Source organism: Scylla paramamosain, chromosome 13 (assembly GCF_035594125.1).
Source record: "Scylla paramamosain isolate STU-SP2022 chromosome 13, ASM3559412v1, whole genome shotgun sequence".
In the NCBI taxonomy this organism is placed as follows: Eukaryota; Metazoa; Arthropoda; class Malacostraca; order Decapoda; family Portunidae; genus Scylla; species Scylla paramamosain.
The window spans coordinates 26,603,852-26,625,622 of record NC_087163.1 but is presented as its reverse complement, the minus strand read 5'-3'; the positions used below and the strand labels follow the sequence as shown (position 1 = coordinate 26,625,622).

Below are 21,771 nucleotides of genomic sequence, written 5' to 3'. Positions count from 1 at the left end.
GGAGAGAAAAAGAAGAGAGAAGATGGAGAGAATGAGAGAGAGAAGATGAGAGAATGAGAGAGAGAAGAATGAGAGAGAGAAGAAGAGGAGAGAGAGGAGAGAAGAAGAGGAGAGAGAGGAGAGAAGAGGAGGAGATAGTAGTAGTAGTACTCTCTCTCTCTCTCTCTCTCTCTCTCTCTCTCTCAGCCCACAGCCCCACAGTATGTCCCCCACAGTATGTTGACTTACCCACAGCCACCACCCACAGCCCAACCAATATAATAACCCCACCCCCCATTTTAACACTCACTCTCTCCTCAGACTGTGCCGTTGTCTGCAGCAGCCTGCAGTATGTACACACACAGAGACGGACATCTTTGCAGGAAGAAAATGCTGTGTGCTGTAAAAAATTTATAAGACTAAGAAAATAAAGACAAGATTTATAATTTATTTATTTTTTTCTCTGACAAAAAAATATTTGAGTTTAGGTCTAATATGTTATCAAAATGTTTATCCTTATAGAAAAATTCAGTGTTGCAATGATAAGTAATAATAATAAACTAACATTATAGTAAAATATAAACTTTATGAAAGATAATAATAATAATAAAGAAACCTATTTTCCTGTCCTCAATGATATATATAACATATTAGACAAACCTGAATTTTACTTACTCAAGCAAGACAGTAAAGAGAGGAAGAGGAGGAGGAGGTACAGGTGCATTAAAGGAAGACATGCAAGTGAAGGAAGATGGAGGAAGGATGAAAGACACAGAGAAGGAAGAGGAGGAAGAAAAGAAAGTAGGAACATGACACTACAAGGAAGGGAGGAAGAAGAGGAGGAGGAACACAAGACACAACAAAGAAAGACAGAAAGGGAGGGAGGAAGAAGAGAAGGAGGAACACAAGACACAACAAAGAAAGACACTAAGAATCAAAGGAAGAGGAGGAAGAGGAAGAGAGGAAGGCCAAGAAGATTTATAAGATACATTGAAATAATTAAGTTTAACAAGTTTTCACAATCTCCAACACTATTTTATCCCAATTACAACAGTTTATACTTCACCAAAAAACACACACCACATCCATACTTAATTCAAAATGCAGCTTATCTTCCACTAAATATCCTATAAACACAATTTTTCCATCACAAACAACTTATCCTTTATCCAAGCATTGTACCACTGTTTCATTCTAATTACAACAGTTTATCCTTCACCAAACACCCCAAATAAGCGCATCATTATTCCAAATATAGTTTATCTCTCACTAAATGCCCCTATTTGGGACCAGCATCTTGGTGGGCTTTTTTTTAATAGATTTTTGTTTCCCTTGGCCAGTGTCCCTCCTACATAAAAAAAAAAAAAAAAATCTTGTGGCCTGGTAACGTAAAGTTATGTCACACAGCTCTTGCACAGCTCACAACTGCGAAGACCCAGATTCATATCATGGGCCAGATGATAAAAATCCGATACCACCTTCTTTCAGTCTTCAAACTATTGTCTGTTGAATAAGCAGTGAATAGTCCTGGAATGTGAGCTGAGCTGCTGTGACATGCTACCTGCCAGAAAAAGAAGGCAATAATCCTATCCATCTGTGTGTATGTTGTGTGTGCTTCCTCTAAATGTGCTCTCTCTTGAGAATCCACCACCTTTCACGTCTTATGCAAACCACAAACAAAACATGCACACCACCACTAAATCAGAATAGTCTCCACACCTACCCTTAATCATACTTATACTTCTTACACTTATCCCATCATTTAAGTTACATCAATCTTCCTACTCCTAATATTTCAACTCCTACACTTTCAGAACCCAAACATTTAATTCTAAACATCTAATTCTTACCTCTACATGAATGAAGAGCTGAGGGTTCAGGTCTAAGAAGACAATACACTATTCAGGATCACTGCATTGCACAGTATGGCACCCAGAAGTGACTGCTCAAGGGACAAGCAGTCTGTACTTGAGGCTGAAGCTATAAGTCATTGTACTTCTCTCCCTCCTGAAAAATTTTATTAATTTTAGATATAGTATAAAAAAATTTTTATTAATTTTAGATAAGTTATACTACATAGTTAAAATTTCTTAGCAATGCCCACAAACTTCCAACTTGCACAACAAAATGATGGTAACTATAGAGCGTTTCTAAAATCTGGTGAAGGTGCTTTTCCAGCTTGATTCCTGCCCTCCAGCTGACTTGGTTGAGCTTATACATAGTTGACAATGTGTTAACTATGTCAAAAATTTGTGATGCCCAGCCTTAAATGTCATGAGAATGGTGAGAAAATTACCTAAAAATAGGATACATTCACCATAAAAGGCACCCGTGGCTAGGTTCAAACACATATCAGGACTGTTGTGATAGTATGCCTTTTCCAACGCACTCCCAAGTGATCACCAAGACCTCTGTGCCTTTGACTGTCCTGACACTACAGTCTCACTACACATGGTATTCTGGACTGGCCTTTACATTTACATACTCAGCTTTGCTCCTTGGATCTGTCATGGAGAATTCTGCCAATGAACAGTAGATTGGTTGTGAATTTGAAATATAACTTCAATGTCAGCTTGCAATGGCCTATGCAAGACACTCTACCTAATAGTCTACCGAGTGCCTACTGCAAACTATATGCTCAGTCAACAAGCAGAACTTTACAGCTCAGCTTCAGGAGATCCTAACAGATAAAAAGAAAAACTACATTATAATGAAATGCAATACAAAAAACATGACAGTTCAATTTAAACTCTAACAAACTGTGTTCTGGTTTCAATCATCTGTACTACACCTAAAGCACTGTTGCAAACTGCTGCCATATGCTGATGAACAAGAGCACACTAAATATTATTTATTCAACACGACTTCACTGCATCTGCAATCTTTCCAGCATGATTCAAATATTATAAGTTACTTTGGGTTTATATCTAACAGTTTTTTACTACAAACATTCAAAAACTCTACCATCTCTATTTCACTCAAGGCCTCAGATCCTTGGCAATCAACAGTGGAGTTGGCTCCAGTTTTACACATACCAAATGTACAGATGAAATATTGATCTAGTTTTGGCTGAGGTTTCATTACACTGTTTTGGTAACCAGTATTGGTTTCCTATGACAACTAGTCCAAACTTCAGACCTAAACGTTACTAATGAATTTTTCTGTAATTTATGACAAAGTTGTCACAAAAAAATCTCACTGCACTAACAATTCCTGCATGTACAAAAAATGATAATTTGAGGCTCTGTCAAAATCTGGATGTACAGAAAGCAAAAGGCAAGTAAAGAGGCTACTTTTCACAATGAACAGTTTGACCTTTTGGTTGACTGAATAACACTTCATTCCTCAGTTAAAATATAGAACATAAGAAAATAAGGGAAGCTGTAAGATATCATAAGGCCTACATATGGACAGGAAGAATAGGAATAATAGATGAATGTAATATGTTCAGTAATCAGGTTGTTAGTGCTGAGTCATTAGGAGGCTTTAGAAGATTAGACAAATTTATGGATGATAATGATGATAGGTGGAAATAGGTAGGCATTTTTCATATAGTGACTGCCACTTGTTGGCTTGACAGCTTGTAGCTTCCTTTACTTTCTTCATTTGTTGTGTGGTCCGGTGAATAAGGCTAACAGACTTGATAAGTATTACATGATTAAATCAAGAAAAGCTGAAAACCACAACCTTGTTGCCTCATGACCAACACTCAGATGGATGGTGATCCTCAGAGCCCAAGTTCAAATCCTGTTGAATGATGATCATTTTCTAAGCTGCTGCCAAGTGGCTGAAGGAAAACCCCCATGCCTCATACCAACTCAACATTCAACAGCAACTGCCTCACAGAGATCCAGCAAGCAGTAGGAGACTCTGTAAAGGAATTATTCTTGAAAACTTGCCAGCACCACCACAAGGGAGCTTGGTTTTTCTCTTTGTGTTACACTAGATAATACAGCTCATTGTACAATGAATATTAAATTAAAAGAAAAATACCTTACAGATCTTTACTCAGTAGCAAAATTTATATTTTAGAGGTCTAATGAATATATATATATATATATATATATATATATATATATATATATATATATATATATATATATATATATATATATATATATATATATATATATATATATATATATATATTACAATCTGCTTTTCAAGTCTAATGAAAATTAAGTTAAAAGAAAGTATCTTACAGAGCTTTACTTTGTGATGAAATTAATACTTTTGAGGTCTACAATTATAATGTCTGATGAGAATCAATACACAGCCTCATCTGTGTCACCCAACAGTCCTTTCCTGATGTGTTAGGTGAAAATCAAGTGTTGTGCCTCCATCCTGGGGAGGCAGCCCTGGCATAGACATCTCCCATCATGGCACCCTTGCTTGGTGCCACAGCTTGAAGAGGCTTGGCTCTATGGGGATGGTTCCTGCTGGCTCTGGGCACCTGAAATATGTTCAAGAGCTTAAATATCTACAGTGGGTACATCAATAAATAGGTGGCTAGATATATGTATCCAATATGAGATGGATAAGACAAAGTTATAAGTATAAGAAGACATGAGTAACTATGTTGTTCAGTAAATTTGTTTAACACAGATTGTTGAGACCATATAAAGCAGAGACAAGAAGGAAATTTAGTCACCATCACTATTACTGATTTCTGACAGGTAACAGGTGATGCATATCTATACACTCTATAATCCTAAGACCACAGCAGATGCAGGGTGTTTCCTACAGAGCGCCCAGTGCCTTAATTGGGTTCATACATCAATGGACCCCACCCATCCGGGAGGATCATAAATACTAAATAATGAGGCCTCAGACAGGAAGGCAGCCATACATAATGCTGGGTACTGTAAGACACTACAGCAATAACTCCTCTTCCTACAAGAGATTTTATTTATTTCTGAGCTTGAAGTTATCACTTATTAATGAGATTTTTATTGGTAATTTAGGTATAGCAGTATAACTACAGATCCAAATCAGTTTCTACCTATAAAAAGTTAGCACTGCACCAGATACAAAATAACTAGACTGAACACCTGTGAAGACTTCCATGTGTGGTCAATGTTACCAAATCAACAAAACCTCTGAAGTGTCTAAGTCCATTGGTTTAAGAACATAAGAAAATAAGGGAAACCACAAAAAAGCCATGAAACCTACATGTGGCACTTCCTGTATGAAACATACCTACCTATATCTATGTATCATCCTTATCCATAAATTTGTTTAATCTTTTAAAGCTACCTAATGACTTGGCACAAACAACCTGACTAATGAAACTATTCCATTCACCTACCACTCTATAGGACAAAACTACCACGCATGAATTCATGAATGCTCTTACCAGAAAATGCTCCAGAACACTCAATTACAGCATTTTTATCAACATGTATGCCTATCATAAGAGCTCCTCATGTCATGCAACACAGTAAACCATGCCCAACCAAAATTACATGGGCATCAACATAATATCAACTTAAACATCCATCTTATCAGCAATAAATCACATAATTCTTTAACAGCTCTGTATATGAAGCAAACTTTTCTTTTTTTTATGTAATATGATTAGTTTTGAAAAGCCCTCCACCATTACGTGGCCAAGATTGAGGCACAAGATGACTACAGCAGATTGTACCAAGACTAATCTGACCAAACCACAACCGCTCATAATTATGTTCTGTCTGTACTATGCGGGAAATAAAACTGGCTGCACATACGTATGAATTATCTCAGATTTCCATTTAATTCAATACCATAATCAGTGAACTTATCACACCCAGATCCATCTTGCCCTCTCACAGCCAATTTTTCACGTATCAGTGTACAGTACCAACAAAACATTAATACACCAGCTTGCTTGTATCTGCTGATTCTGCGTAAGATACTCAAGATACTTAACTCAATACATGACAATAGTATGTAACAAGGCAACAAACATCTGGTGTACATGTGTGAAAGTAAGGGTTGTTAGTGGCTAGGTTAAGCATGTACAAGCCAGAATGTGTAAAGGTCATGAAACTGATACATTTCACCCACAAACCATGAAACTGATACATTTAACCCACAAACCTATCAAGTTAACACCAGAACCACATAACAAGGACATAAGCTAATTGCCACTACCAAGCATCTAGCTGGTTACTCGTTATGTATACCATTCAATACACCGTCCTCACACATACTCAAGCACTAGAATATCAAGAGAAACAGTCACCAAAAAGAGGAGTAACATTCACATTGCCAGGGAAGGCCAGTACCTCGGCTTACTCAATGCCTGGCTACCCTTCACTCCTGACTCAAGTGTCTGCTTACCTGTTTGCTCCCGTCATTAATATAACCAATATTATATTTATCTATCAGGAGAAACACACTCACCACAGGGAAGAACTAACAGCCACAAGGACAGGGAAGATCGGTATCTCTGCTTGCTCTATGCATGGCACCACTCTATACTCCCTTGTTCTTACAACCTGGTCCTCTCCTGAAAGCACACACCAAAATGAACCACCAGCTGCCTAGAGGAAACAGAAAATGGCTCTCAAGTGTGGGTTACTCCCTTAATATTTGCTTCACACCCTTTCTGGGCTTGAAGTCACAGCCACTGAGGATCAAGTCCAGTCCAGCTTTTTTTTTTTGTCTGCAAGTCAAGATTTGCTTCAATCACCCAGTACACTGAAAACCTCCTGTATTGTTGTCATGGGCAATACATAATCTACACCTAAAAATCTATCTCATTTGAAACATCAAACCAAACAACCCAGAAAGAATACAAAAAGAGTATACAAATGAATAATTTTATTTCTTCTGCCATATTATAAAAAGTAAGAAAACTGGTATACAGAATAAAATTTGCAAAAATAAAGATCCCTGTAAGCCGTGCAGGACGAGGCACTACCAATTCCCTCCACGAAGTCTGAGTACAAGGTGAAGAGTGGATTCCTTCTGGATGTTGTAGTCTGAAAGAGTTCTGCCATCCTCCAACTGCTTGCCAGCAAAGATCAACCTCTGCTGGTCAGGTGGAATGCCTTCCTTATCTTGGATCTTGGCCTTCACATTCTCAATAGTATCTGAGGGCTCTACTTCCAAGGTGATGGTCTTGCCTGTCAGAGTCTTGACAAAGATTTGCATGCCTCCTCTCAGCCTGAGCACAAGGTGGAGTGTGGATTCCTTCTGGATGTTGTAGTCTGAGAGTGTTCTGCCATCCTCCAGCTGCTTGCCAGCAAAGATCAACCTCTGCTGGTCAGGGGGGATGCCCTCCTTGTCCTGGATCTTGGCCTTCACATTCTCAATGGTGTCTGAGGGCTCCACTTCCAGGGTGATGGTCTTCCCTGTCAAGGTTTTCACGAAGATCTGCATACCTCCTCTCAGTCTGAGCACAAGATGAAGAGTGGATTCCTTCTGGATGTTGTAGTCTGAGAGTGTTCTGCCATCCTCCAGCTGCTTGCCAGCAAAGATCAACCTCTGCTGGTCTGGGGGGATGCCCTCCTTGTCCTGGATCTTGGCCTTCACATTCTCAATGGTGTCAGACGGCTCAACCTCGAGTGTGATGGTCTTGCCTGTGAGTGTCTTGACAAAGATCTGCATACCTCCTCTCAACCTGAGCACAAGGTGGAGTGTGGACTCCTTCTGGATGTTGTAGTCTGAGAGAGTTCTGCCATCCTCCAGCTGCTTACCAGCAAAGATCAACCTCTGCTGGTCTGGGGGAATGCCCTCCTTGTCCTGGATCTTGGCCTTCACATTCTCAATGGTGTCTGAGGGCTCCACTTCCAGGGTGATGGTCTTCCCTGTCAAGGTTTTCACGAAGATCTGCATACCTCCTCTCAGCCTGAGCACAAGGTGGAGTGTGGATTCCTTCTGGATGTTGTAGTCTGAGAGTGTTCTGCCATCCTCCAGCTGCTTGCCAGCAAAGATCAACCTCTGCTGGTCTGGGGGGATGCCCTCCTTGTCCTGGATCTTGGCCTTCACATTCTCAATAGTATCTGAGGGCTCCACTTCAAGTGTGATGGTCTTCCCTGTGAGAGTCTTGACAAAGATCTGCATACCTCCTCTCAACCTGAGCACAAGGTGGAGTGTGGACTCCTTCTGGATGTTGTAGTCTGAGAGAGTTCTGCCATCCTCCAGCTGCTTACCAGCAAAAATCAACCTCTGCTGGTCTGGGGGAATGCCCTCCTTGTCCTGGATCTTGGCCTTCACATTCTCAATGGTGTCTGAGGGCTCCACTTCCAGGGTGATGGTCTTCCCTGTCAAGGTTTTCACAAAGATCTGCATACCTCCTCTCAGCCTGAGCACAAGGTGGAGTGTGGATTCCTTCTGGATGTTGTAGTCTGAGAGTGTTCTGCCATCCTCCAGCTGCTTGCCAGCAAAGATCAACCTCTGCTGGTCAGGAGGAATGCCCTCCTTGTCTTGGATCTTGGCCTTCACATTCTCAATGGTGTCAGATGGCTCAACCTCAAGTGTGATGGTCTTGCCTGTGAGAGTCTTAACAAAGATCTGCATGCCTCCTCTCAGCCTAAGCACAAGGTGGAGTGTGGATTCCTTCTGGATATTGTAGTCTGAGAGTGTTCTGCCATCCTCCAGCTGCTTACCAGCAAAGATCAACCTCTGCTGGTCTGGGGGGATGCCCTCCTTGTCCTGGATCTTGGCCTTCACATTCTCAATGGTGTCTGAGGGCTCCACTTCCAAGGTGATGGTCTTCCCTGTCAAGGTTTTCACAAAGATTTGCATACCTCCTCTCAGTCTGAGCACAAGGTGAAGAGTGGATTCCTTCTGGATGTTGTAGTCTGAGAGTGTTCTGCCATCCTCCAGTTGCTTGCCAGCAAAGATCAACCTCTGCTGGTCAGGAGGAATGCCCTCCTTGTCTTGGATCTTGGCCTTCACATTCTCAATGGTATCTGAGGGCTCAACCTCGAGTGTGATAGTCTTCCCTGTCAAGGTTTTGACAAAGATTTGCATGCCTCCTCTCAGCCTCAGCACAAGATGGAGTGTTGATTCCTTCTGGATGTTGTAGTCTGAGAGTGTTCTGCCATCCTCCAGCTGCTTGCCAGCAAAGATCAACCTCTGCTGGTCTGGGGGGATGCCCTCCTTGTCCTGAATCTTGGCCTTCACATTCTCAATAGTATCTGAGGGCTCCACTTCCAAGGTGATGGTCTTGCCTGTGAGTGTCTTGACAAAGATCTGCATGCCTCCTCTCAGCCTGAGCACGAGATGGAGTGTGGATTCCTTCTGGATGTTGTAGTCCGACAAGGTCCTGCCATCCTCCAGCTGCTTACCAGCAAAGATCAACCTCTGCTGGTCTGGGGGGATGCCCTCCTTGTCCTGGATCTTGGCCTTCACATTCTCAATAGTATCTGAGGGCTCCACTTCCAAGGTGATGGTCTTGCCTGTGAGTGTCTTGACGAAGATCTGCATACCTCCTCTCAGCCTGAGCACAAGGTGGAGGGTGGACTCCTTCTGGATGTTGTAGTCTGAGAGTGTTCTGCCATCCTCCAGCTGCTTGCCAGCAAAGATCAACCTCTGCTGATCTGGGGGGATGCCCTCCTTGTCCTGGATCTTGGCCTTCACATTCTCAATAGTGTCAGACGGCTCAACCTCTAGTGTGATGGTCTTCCCCGTCAGGGTTTTCACGAAGATCTGCATGATGTACCTGTAAACAATGTGCATTTAGTGAAGCTGTCAATACTAAATCAGAACTAACATCAGACGTATCTTACTAAATTAGAATAGACATGAAACTGCACAAGTTAGTTCCACTTATGATTAGTGACAATAATAAAGAGAGAGAGAGAGAGAGAGAGAGAGAGAGAGAGAGAGAGAGAGAGAGAGAGAGAGAGAGAGAGAGAGAGAGAGAGAGAGAGAGAGAGAGAGAGAGAGAGAGAGATATCGGTTGCCAATAAATGCACATTGTTCCACTCATACTGCTCTTCTAGACAGGGTGGAATCAAAAGCTTTTCGTCTCATCAACTCCTCTCCTCTGACTGTCTTCAGCCTCTCTCACCGCCGCAATGTTGCATATCTAGCTGTCTTCTACCGCTATTTTCATGCTAACTGCTCTTCTGATCTTGCTAACTGCATGCCTCCCCTCCTCACGCGGCCTCGCTGCACAAGACTTTCTTCTTTCTCTCACCCCTATTCTGTCCACCTCTCTAACGCAAGAGTTAACCAGTATTCTCAATCATTCATCCCTTTCTCTGGTAAACTCTGGAACTCCCTGCCTGCTTCTGTATTTCCACCTTCCTGACTTGAATTCCTTCAAGAGGGAGGTTTCAAGACACTTATTCATCAATTTGTGACCACTGCTTTGACCCTTTTATGGGACTGGCATTTCAGCGGGCATTTTTTTTATTAGATTTTTGTTGCCCTTGGCCAGTGTCTTTCCTAAAAAAATAAAAAATAAAAAAAATACTACGCAGGGTGACTGGGGATACAGAAAAAAAAAAAAAAAAAAGCCAACCATGAAGCACATCCCCGATCTAAAACGTTTTAATATGAGATTATTATTGTATGCATGACGACAGCTGACTGCCTGTAGGGTGGGGCAGGATAGGAGGGGGGGTGATAAAATGGTGACGGAAAATGGTTGCCACATGTCAGTAGGTTTCAATTTTACCACAATCCTCATGTTCGTATACGTACTAGGAAAAAAAGTACAACCTCGCCACTGGACCAGCTGTGCATGAGTCAGAGGAAACGGTTTAACTTAACCCGAGTCACTATGGAAAGCATCCGAAACAAAGAAAATCACTAACAAAGAAAAACGTCCTATAACTTCAGAAAATTAAACCATATCATTTCTCCGCTACTTGATCAGCTGTGAAGGACTCGAGAACAGTTCTGAGCTACTTAACCCAAGAACATCTGGTTACAAACATCCATCACAATGAAAACCGTTAGATTAAGAAAAGAACCAACCTCCACCATCACCACTCGACCAGTAACTCGTGTGATGAACTGTTAGCTAACCAAATACATTGCACACGAATGGAAATCGTCCTAAATACACTCACTCATTCTAAAAGACATGTGAGACTAAGCTGGGGAGACCTACAAGTGAAGCTTTAGAACACCAATCCCATACTTGGTTCTAGATCACACCACCACCACCGCCGCCAGCCGACTTCTTCCCAGCCTTTGTTCAAGCTGTAATAGCGCCCACCACCACCACCACTCGTTACATCCAGCGGGATTTAAAAGATACTCAAAGTAAGGAGTCCTGGCTTTCGTAGGTATCTTGCATCACGGGGTCTTTGTTCACCATGTAATGGCGGCCAGCGGACCGCAGCCGCCATGAGCTGGCCTAGCCTTAAAGTAATGCTGGGTCCCTTACTCCTTTTAAACTTTTTAAAATTCTCTTCCTACATTCTTCACTATAACAAGATTTAAAGATACCACAGCCTGTAGTGCCCACGCCATCCTCTAAAATGACCCTTTATAATCGCAAATTAAAACTAAATACTGGTTGTTTTAATTTTTTTTTTTTTCATGATATACAAGGAAGCACGTATCACTATCCAGTTAACTGATAACACCCTCAATCCTTCCAAGCAGCCGGACAAAGGAAACTAGGGTGATGAAATACAAAATGGCTGGAGGGAGAATGGGAAGGAACAAAGATAAACTACACCACGTCACACATAACGTCACTCTATACATCTCTCACGCTACGTACGATCAATTGGGGATATTAGAACATTATCACAGATGATATATTCACGATAAAACTTCAAATAACGTACCGCTTAAGTGTAGAAACTCAGTATATCCTCCCTGTACGGCACCTGGCTTGGTTCTGGGCAGTGGGGGGAACGCGAGTTGTATTTATGCTGCGCCTCCCCCTCAGCCCATCCGCCTCTGCGCCTGCGCCTCACAATACCAGATACTTCTATCTCCCAACATTCTCTTCGTGTTTTGTTTTCATGCACCTTGGTTTCGATCCCCCCACGGAAAAATCCCATTTGGAATAGTTCTTTGTCAGATGAATTAGGTGTAGGGTATGGTGATATTAATGCACGAGTTACAGAGGTGGAGTGGTGAATGATATTGGGTTCTGCTGCTCCCCCGTTTACTCTCAGTGGTTTCATCATGATTTTCCTATATAAATACTACTAGAATCTTCCACCACCGCTCCCATCAGTGCCCTCGTGTCTCCTCAAATCCTGTGGTCGCCAAGTAAAAGAGGAATGAATGGATATTTTCAGCTAGAGAACTACGTAGGTGTATGCTTGCTAAATATAAATGAAGTTAACATTGCTATATGGCACACACACACACACACACACACAGAGAGAGAGAGAGAGAGAGAGAGAGAGAGAGAGAGCATCCATCCATCAAAACACAATATTGCATACCAGAATCCACCACATAACCTTTACCTGATTCACGGGTCAATACAATGATAACAGTTGATATGCTAGCAATACTAATATTAAGCTCACCTAAATACATACATGTCATCACCTGTTATAAGGAGAATACAGGATTACAACAAATATATGACAACTAAACATAATCTAATAATACAAAAAAAAGCTTCAGTAGTTAGCAGTCCTGTCACTCTGGGAGACTCTGGGAAGTACTTTCTCTCTCAGAAGTGGCCATGCACCAGCCACCTGGCTCCCGCCCTCCCAACATTTCTGTGAACGCAGTGGCGGGTCTCAGACAAAGGAAGGGACTGTGAACCCCACGCCGATAACCTACAAAATATAGAAATAGGAACAAATTGACAGTCTTAATAGTGACGTAGCTGCTATACTGTCTACAAAGAGAGAGAGAGAGAGAGAGAGAGAGAGAGAGAGAGAGAGAGAGAGAGAGAGAGAGAGAGTATTCCTTTCTTTACAGCATACAGGCAAACCAAACCAGTAATAGTATTTGACTACCTACACCACCCATCCCCATCCTTCACCCCATTACTGCCTGCCCTACTCGCCTAGTATGTGGGTAAGGGTTCGGGAGGCGGCCAAGTGGGACGGATGCTCGTGCACTCGGGCGTCACCGGTGCTTCCCGTTCAATACCTCGCGGTTCTGGTTACTGTTTAAACATCCGTAGGAAATCACCAGATATACGTCAGCCAAAATTAGTGGTCTGCCATGAATCTATAGGAAGAGAGAGAGAGAGAGAGAGAGAGAGAGAGAGAGAGAGAGAGAGAGAGAGAGAGAGAGAGAGAGAGAGAGAGCGTCAGACACCATAAAATAAACAACAACAATTGTCAACTAAAGCAAATGGTATACAGGACACTCACACACTCACCCATTCGCTCACCCCACCCACCAATCCACACGCACAGAAGCAAAAGATGCCACGCAGGGCACAGGGTATTAGGAAAATCACCAAATCGAGGGTAACGCACGAGAATCTCAAGAAAACCGTGCACCAGAATGTGGCGACAGACAGCATTCAACGGCAGACGAGAGAGAGAGAGAGAGAGAGAGAGAGAGAGAGAGAGAGAGAGAGAGACCTGCGTCATGGGAAGTATTACCTACTAACACGACGGGGTTTTCCAGCGGATGTCGCCCAAGTATCTTCATGAACCAGACCTCTTTTAATGCAATGGTAACGCTGCTGATTTTAATCCACACCACTGAGAAATGTTTGGCTACACAGTCATTGACTAAACTGGGATAGCTGCGACGCTACTAGGAGGTTTACCAATATTGTTGCATCATATTTTGACAGATGAATAGAAGAAAAATACTTAACTATATACTGATTTCTTAACATGTATAATCTCTCTCTCTCTCTCTCTCTCTCTCTCTCTCTCTCTCTCTCTCTCTCTCTCTCTCTCTCTCGTGTACAGAAAAAAAAAAATAAGACATTACAAAAAATTAGACAACTACCCAAAGGAACGAGTGGTTTGAACTTCATAATTATCATAACAGAGAAGAAAACAACAATTCTATGTCGAATAGTGAGTTGAATCAATCACTTAGGAGTTCGAAGGGACGAATTTTTGTCTTGCAGGGAAGAATGTTTACCGAATTAACCTGACCCTGATTCACTCGCTGACGTCTCAGAGAACGATAATATTGACGTCACATCTTCCTTCACTAATCTTCTGACCTTCTTTCCCGGGGTCTTCCTGACATGGATGGCATAATAAGGAGCCTGAAAACAAACAAAAGATGAACAACAACTGCGCGGTCAAGGTTTTCTCAGACATTATAATCGGAGAAAAGACCGGAGACACCACAGCGAGGAGTGCCCGGATATTTTCATGAACTTATTTATCTATTTATCCATTTCCAACAGAGACTGACGGGGCTCTGTATTCTTAAACAGCTCTGTTCTTTCATCATGACTATTTCAAAAAGCCATATGGATGATTAGCCGAGTTCTTCACAGTGTTTCTCCTGTTAATAATGTAGAAATCTTGTTAATCTATCACTAGAACCATAGAGCCATCCTTAAATCCCTGTGTTACTTTAACTAGAATTTTTTTAAAGGTAGTTGGATCTTAGTGTGAATGATGTGTGTTTAAGTGTGTGGTGTTTTGTCAGGGCCATCCAGTGTGGGATCGCCGGCATGGTATATAGACAGATAGATTTATCCATTTATTTTTAATGAGGTCATTATGCAACTGAGGTTATGATTATTATTATTATTATTATTATTATTATTATTATTATTATTATCATCATTATTACGCAATATATTCCCTTGTTTCTTGACAGACCAAGGATATTTAATTTCATGTTATTTGTTTATTTAATTATGCATGTACTATTAATATTTCTTACTTCACTGGTCTATATGAATTTGCAAAAAAAGTTAAATGGTACGATTACAGTGGTAGGTGATCCAACTTTCATATTCTTTACAGTATTTTGCCTGAACTATCTAGAATGGTGATTTTATGAGTGCAAATAGCAGCTTGGGTTCAAAGTCTACAGAACAAGTACTTACACACGGTAGAATCTTATCTACAAGGTGATAAGTTTTTTTTTTTTTTCAGGAGTGAATTGCCTAAAAAGAACACTAGCGCTGTTTCACATTAAAGCTGAAAAAAACTGCAATTATTAAGTATTTGTAAGTTAAGATCATAGCTGAAATCGAGATGTTATTACATGAATACGTTGATTCGATATATTATTTTCTCTCAACGTGACTATTTTCAAAGCTCACGGAGAAAATTAATCAGGTTTTCAAAGCGGTTTCTCAATACTGATAACGTAGAATACTTGTTAATCTATTACTAAAATCAGTAAAATACCCATGAAATCCCCTTTAACTTCTACTCGAGCATGGTGAATGAAATCAGGGGAATGAAACGGGGAAGTGTTTCAGAATACTTTGATGCTCCTAGACTTGGTGGTAAGTCTGTTAGGATATGAAGTACATGATTGAAGGGCATATAACGTGGCGAGGACTCAGATTTTTTTGTCTGAAACGTATTGAGAAAAACGCAATTCCAACTTAATTTTGATTTCTTTTGCTTTCGAAATGTATGGAAAACACGAAAATTTAGTTTAGAAAAAAATAGATTCATCTTGCATCTGAACCGTATCAAAATTAAGCAATTTTTAACCATTCTGCATTATTCTGAAGTCTGTGAAAAGGACTCATTTCCAACACACACGTTGGGCAAGAGACTGTCATAACCTCGCTCTTCAACTCGATGGTACTTTACTGGACAAATTTAAATACAAAGGAGAAGGCATGTGCTGGGGACAAACTATGCATGCTAAGATAAACTGCTGTGCTAATTGTGGTCGTAATGAGGGAAAACGAGTGTATGAAACGGAGCTTTTACTGGTTCGCCGCTGGCACACGTGAACAGGTTTCGAACAGCAAAGGTTCGGTGACCAGGACCTGGGTTAGTGGGCAGAGCAGCACAGCAAGTCGCGAGGGGTCCAGTCATTCTCCAGGCATTCCTACACCACGCACCACTCAAAGCAGGAATTAAAGCCGCCATGCCTGCGATCAGTTTGAAAATGAATGATCCAGATTACGATTTGGAGCACGTCCTGAATCGCTTCCACGCCTTGACTGGATTTGTCTTAACGTACTGGAAGAAGGAAGAGGACGTTCTGGGTGTGTACGTGATCTCTGAGCATCACGTGGACTTCTCCATGACCGCGGATGTGAGAGCTAACCTGGCGGAGGAGGGAATAAATGTTGTGAAAACTGAGGAATATATTGCTCACTGTACACTCATAGCCAGAGATTTACCTCGCTCCTTGCAAGAAAAATCTCTTGAAGACATAGCAAACGATATAAGTTCCTGCAATGGTGTTAAGGTAATAAGAGTGGACTGGAAAGGCGAGGACTCGCTCTTCATCGAGTTCAACACCATAGAAGACGCCGACAAAGTGCTAAAGTCCTCCGGGGGCATGAAGCTCAGCTATGAACGCTCCATTGTCCGGCTGAAGAAGAAACCCTACCTGAAGGTTCCGCAGTGTGCTCGTTGCTTTTCCTATGAACACGAGATTGACACCTGTCCCAAGACTGTGCGAACGTGTTACCATTGCGGGGAGGAAGGCCACGGAGGGGACGAATGTTCCACCGACTACGTACGCTGTGTGAACTGCCACGGGGATCACGTCGCCTTCGCCTTCAAATGTCCCAAGCGGAAGCAGAAGGAGCGGGAGATGCTGGAGGATGGGTGGGCACCGGACAGCGTGGACACGGGCAAGACGAGAGGGAACAAAGTGGAGGATGAAGAGGAGAGCACCAGGAGGGCAGAGGAGGAAGTCAGCGTTATTCTAGGGGTCGGAAGACTACTGCTTGAAGATCCGGACCAACGTGAAGACCTGCAGGAGACGAGCAGCTCGACAGCTTGTGCACCTGAACCTGGTCAAGGACACTCCACTGACCCTGATCCCGCCAGTTCACCAAATAAGCCTTCTGTTATGCACGGGGTTGCCTGTGACTCGCCTTGTGACACTTCAAATCCCATTGAGGCTACCAGTGGTGAACGCACCGAGGCCTCGCTGGAATCTGCAAGCGGGACAGGACTGCAGCAATCTCCTGGTGGTTCACTTAAAGGAAAAACTGATGATCCTTTACCAGTCTCTCCACGCAGGACCAGTTACCCGGAGGAACGCCCACCCAGCCGCCTAGGGGACCCCGTGACCTCTCCAATCGTCCGCCCCATGCCCCGCAAGTCTCCTCAAAAGTCCCCGTCTCAGAGTGGTGGAACTGTCTGACGTGCAGGGAACAAATAATTAAGCCTCTTCAGGAAATAGTCGCCATCACGGAAGACTTACAATCATGTTAGGAGGAAGGAGAGAACTCTTGAGGCGCCAAGGCACGGCACAAAAGCGATGTTGGAGTAGAGTGTTGCAGCTTGTCTCAGTTTATTGCAATTTTACTGTTATGGGTTGTTTAATGTAATCTTTGTTTAGTGATTTTTTTTACTGTCCAAATAAACTTAATGCATATTTCCTTATGTTTTTCTTCGTGTAGACTTGTGGAGTTACCTGACTGCTAATCTGCCAATAAAGTATATTAAAAGCAGAAGTAGTAGTAGTAAGGGGAAAGAATTACTAGTGGGGAATCAATAGTAGCGGAACTATAATAGTGGTACTTTCAGTACGAAGAAATGGTAAGTAGAAGAAAACAGCCGAGGGAAGTCCTGCTCATACGTAACATGACAATAGAAAAAAGAACAGCCAAGAAAAGTCTTGTACACACGGGACATAACGAGCACACAGCATGATGACACGCCGTACTGTCTGACAAAGGAAGAAAACAAGCGGCTGGCAACAGTGAGTCATGCTCGGCCCCGTGGTAAGATTACATGTGCATGACGCACTACATTGTGATACCCCCTAGATTAGATACAGGCTCACATGAAGCAAACATGTATACGTACTGTATAGATAAGGACTCTTGATACGACCCTGTACCAAACCAGAAATCCTGAAATTTGAGAAACTGGCAAATAAAAGTAACTCGGTTTTAAATGTTGAGAAACTGAGAATGCAACTACGTACTGTATCGACAAAGACTTCCGATACAGCTATTCCCTTAATCTATCTACACTTAGTTTGAAATGATGAAATTGGGAAACCAAAGACGTAGGTATATAATAAAACAAGGGAATTTGTAAGAAGCCGTACTATATCGATCATACCCTCTGATGCAACTATTCCTTTCATCTATTAGTCTGAAATGTTGGAACTGAGGAACAAATAAACGAAGAGTAGTAGAGAGTGAGTTGATGTTCATGCATCCACCACACACTGGCTCTGAACGATCGAGGCTAATTTTACCTCTGTAGCCAAGGGGAAAGTGGTGGTGGTGGTGGCGATGGTGTAGGCTGCCTCAGGTTTACGGCTCTCTCTCTCTCTCTCTCTCTCTCTCTCTCTCTCTCTCTCTCTCTCTCTCTCATACAGGATGTTGTCCTCACTGCAGTGAAAATGCCACAACACACACGCTCTCTCTCTCTCTCTCTCTGGTAGATGTTCACTCAACTCTCCCCATCACTCTGTCATCCCATTAATCACGCGCCACTCCCATCATTCCTGCAACAAAGGCGTTAACACACACACACACACACACACACACACACACACACACACACACACACAAGGCCACCTGCGTTGATCTTAAAATCCTTCCTCGCTTCCACATCACTCCCACCCTCTTCCTAAGTCTCTCACGTTCCCAGTCACCCATCGCCCAAACTTATTCTCCCCGGCCTAAGTGCGTGCAGCCTCATGTCCCACTGTTAGCCTCCACGTGACCGAACACGCCACCCTACACATCACGGCTCGGTGACGTCACAAATGCGGACACTGCGGCAGCTCCCTTCATGACGTCACAGCCAATCACGCGGTGCCAACGGCAAGCCCCGTGACGTCGCAGGAAGGCAGCTGGCTCGGTCACATGCGCTTCTCCATGGCAGAAAATAAGCTTTAAGTTCTGATTCATGTTTCTTCTTTTTCTTTGTGGGAATATTTCGTGCACTGCAAGAATATGATGATTCTGTGGATGTCCTGGCTATATAAACGTAATGCCTTTCTCTGCTGGCCTGACTTGCATTACTGTCCTGTGGACAATGGGAAGTCATCATGTTATATTAATAGAGCAATATGCTGGAAATCTGAGCAGTCAGGGAAGAGGTAGGTGAGAAAATATTTAAGAAGCACCTGACAACTGCTCCACATAACACCTGCTGCTCCCCTGCAGTGCGTGGCTCGTCTTAGAATAGCGGCCCTTTGTTCATACACTTCCCACATCATGGCCGGGACTCAAGGCCTGTGCTGCTACCGCTGCAGCAGCTGCTCTCTCTATGACGCAGCTTCTCTCGCACAAAGATGTCCCCCGTTCATTGCCTCGGCCTGGCACTGAAAGCAGAGCGATTTCCCTCTCTTCCTTTGTCCCGAGATGAAAGAAACATTAAAATAAAGATATTTCCCCGTTAAGAAAGACGACCATGTCCCCAACACACTTCCTGGTAGCAACACGTTCCAAATGAGCAGGGTGGGGCGTCTTTTCCTTGCGGTGGTGGTGGTGTTGGTGTTACTGGTGGAAACCAAACAACTCCCTGGGGCTCGTGGTGGTAACAAGGCAATGGTCGCGGCGCTGTTCGTTAAAGATGAATACAAGCACATTCAAATGATGTTCTGTGAAGGTTAGTGGATTGAGAGAGCGAGATAGAGAGAAAAAAAAAGTTGGTCACATTTCTAAATAACCTTCTTGGATAAAGTTGAAGGTTGTGTACCGACACTGCCAAGTAATGAAGGAGAATCGCATACTAGTACCAGTGTCTAAATATAGGACTGGATAACGACTGAACACTAAGAGAAAGAAACGAAAGTTAGCGGAACGGTAGAAAACTATTCATATTCCAACACATCCTTTATTTATTTATTTATCTTATTTATTTATCATTTATTTATTTATTTATTTTTTTTTATAACAAAGGAAAAGAGAACACGTACTGATCAACGCTGAATCCGGAGGCTGTCTTATGCTCTTGTCCACGCTGAGAGTACATGATTTGACTAAGTTTTGCAGGTGCTGTCTTAAAACCAGTGAGCTGTGTGATGTCTAGTAAAATTTTCTTGGCCCAAAACTATCTAGTTTCGTAGGATTTCGAGTCTAAATGAACTAATATGTTCCAAGAAACCAACCAGATTTTAAGAGTTTGTATGATGTTGAGAGAGAGAGAGAGAGAGAGAGAGAGAGAGAGAGAGAGAGAGAGAGAGAGAGAGAGAGAATTGGGTAATATTCAGTAACTTGTTAAAATAGTCTAGTGTAAATCAGAATAGTATGAAACGAATGTCAGAGAATATTACGAGGCACTTACTTCACTCCCAGATTTCAAGAAAGGTGCCATGGAACTTACTAAAATCACCTACTTAATAATCTTATCCCAAGTAACAATATGAAAATGCTACCGAATTCAAGGCGTTAATATGCAACCTAAAAAAAAAAAAAAAAAAAAAAAAGACAACTAACACAAAGGAATCAAAGAATGTGGACTCCTGGAAAGGCATTAACTGGCGAGTCACAATAGAGGCAGATACATGTTATTCAATTTAATTTGTGTGACAGTGACCAACTTGAATATGAAGACAGACAAGCATCTTCAGTAATAAAAAAAAAAAAAAATAGTAATAAATAAATAACTAAAATAAATAAATAAAAAAAATGTCAATCCCTCTTAATGTAATTAATTATGAGGGTAGGAATGATGGTATGTAGAAGATTAGGTGCAAAATACCAGAGAGAGAGAGAGAGAGAGAGAGAGAGAGAGAGAGAGAGAGAGATTCCCAGGGTGAGGTGCCAACACGGAAATACTTGTTAAACCTGACGGTGCACGTAATGTGTATCTTTCCCCAGGACAGTGTTAGCCTTACTTCTATTATAGGTTTCCCCGGTGGGCGAAAGGAGCCGTACTGAGCATCTATTGAACGTGCAGGGTGCGCCTGGTGACCTTGGCGAGGGACGGCGGCTGGCAGGTCTGCGTCACTTGATCCGTCAGCCTTCCTCACCTGCCTCCCTACGTAACAGGAAATATTCTCAACATGGACGTTCCGTGGCTGATCTTTTCCTTCTTGTTCGTGTTCGTCCTTTATGTGAATACCAAATCTTAGTAGAACTGTCCTTATTTTCTTTCTTTCTCGATCCGTCAGCCTTCCTCACGAATCACTTGGCTATAACGATTTCTTAATAATGGCGCTCCGAATTGCTACTCTTTTCCTTATTGTTTATCCCTAACGCAAATAACAAATGTTCGTCAAATATTTTTTTCTTTGTAAATATTGCTGCTGAGTCATTTTACTTACTTGATTCACTTAGTTTTTTTTTCTTTTTTTTTTTTTGTTTGCCTGTCGTTTATCTAATACGTTACGATTTCAAAATGTTGACATGTTATGACATAAATGGCAAATTTTTCATGGAATTTTCCTTTCTTCGTATGTATTGGTATTGAGTAATTTTATTTATTTTACTCACTTATTTATTTATTTATTTATTTATTTATTTTTAACTAGCTATCTGATATACTGCGTGTTCAGAGTATTGGAGCGAAGGGTGATAAGGTGAGCGTGTCTGGTCACGTGTGTGTGTCTGGGGGAGCAAAGTGTGGTGGAGCCCCGTGTTGGTGGTGGTGGCACTCACATGAATCCTCACCACGGCGCCGCCCTGCGCATCACGCCACCAGGAACACCATAATGATAATTTACGGGGAAATAGTAATGCTAGGTCGTTACTCTTCTTCCTCCTTCTACTATTACCGCTGCTGCTGCTGCTACTGCTACTGACATTTATATTTGTATTATTGTGAGCAACCTAAATAATACAGTTATTAAATAAAATTAAAAGGGAGTCAGGTA

At 42.1% G+C, this 21,771-nt stretch overlaps 2 protein-coding genes and 1 long non-coding RNA gene across 12 annotated transcripts in view; 1 reads left to right on the top strand and 2 right to left on the bottom strand.

Annotated features, from left to right (window-relative positions):
• Positions 1 to 925, top strand: part of LOC135106611 (uncharacterized) — a 19,990-nt gene extending 19,065 nt beyond the window's left edge. For all 8 annotated transcript variants that reach the window (XR_010271387.1, XR_010271386.1, XM_064015887.1 and 5 more), the window contains one exon: positions 301 to 925. Coding sequence is in view for 6 of the 8 variants with exons in the window: in XM_064015887.1 (XP_063871957.1) it covers positions 301 to 385 (85 nt within the window). In the remaining 2 variants the exon portion in view is untranslated. The remainder of the gene's footprint in view (positions 1 to 300) is intronic.
• Positions 416 to 21,771, bottom strand: LOC135106615 (uncharacterized). 3 transcript variants are annotated; one of them, XR_010271390.1, is made up of 4 exons: positions 20,794 to 21,771; positions 4,182 to 4,432; positions 3,667 to 3,849; positions 416 to 1,986 (listed from the first exon to the last, which is right to left on the bottom strand). It is a non-coding gene; the product is annotated as an uncharacterized LOC135106615 (long non-coding RNA). The 3 variants fall into 3 exon arrangements; XR_010271391.1 differs by lacking the exon at positions 20,794 to 21,771 and adding an exon at positions 13,235 to 13,402; XR_010271389.1 differs by lacking the exons at positions 4,182 to 4,432; positions 20,794 to 21,771 and having other exon boundaries at positions 3,667 to 4,095.
• On the bottom strand, positions 6,774 to 11,878 carry LOC135106610 (polyubiquitin-C). The gene is made up of 2 exons (XM_064015883.1): positions 11,724 to 11,878; positions 6,774 to 9,634 (listed from the first exon to the last, which is right to left on the bottom strand). Exon 2 carries the CDS (start codon positions 9,625 to 9,627, stop codon positions 6,883 to 6,885), a length of 2,745 nt encoding a protein of 914 aa, XP_063871953.1. The 5' UTR covers positions 9,628 to 9,634; positions 11,724 to 11,878; the 3' UTR covers positions 6,774 to 6,882.

Excerpts from the sequence above, each read along its gene's own strand:
- LOC135106610 (XM_064015883.1), bottom strand. The coding sequence starts at position 9,627 with ATGCAGATCTTCGTGAAAACCCTGACGGGGAAGACCATCACACTAGAG.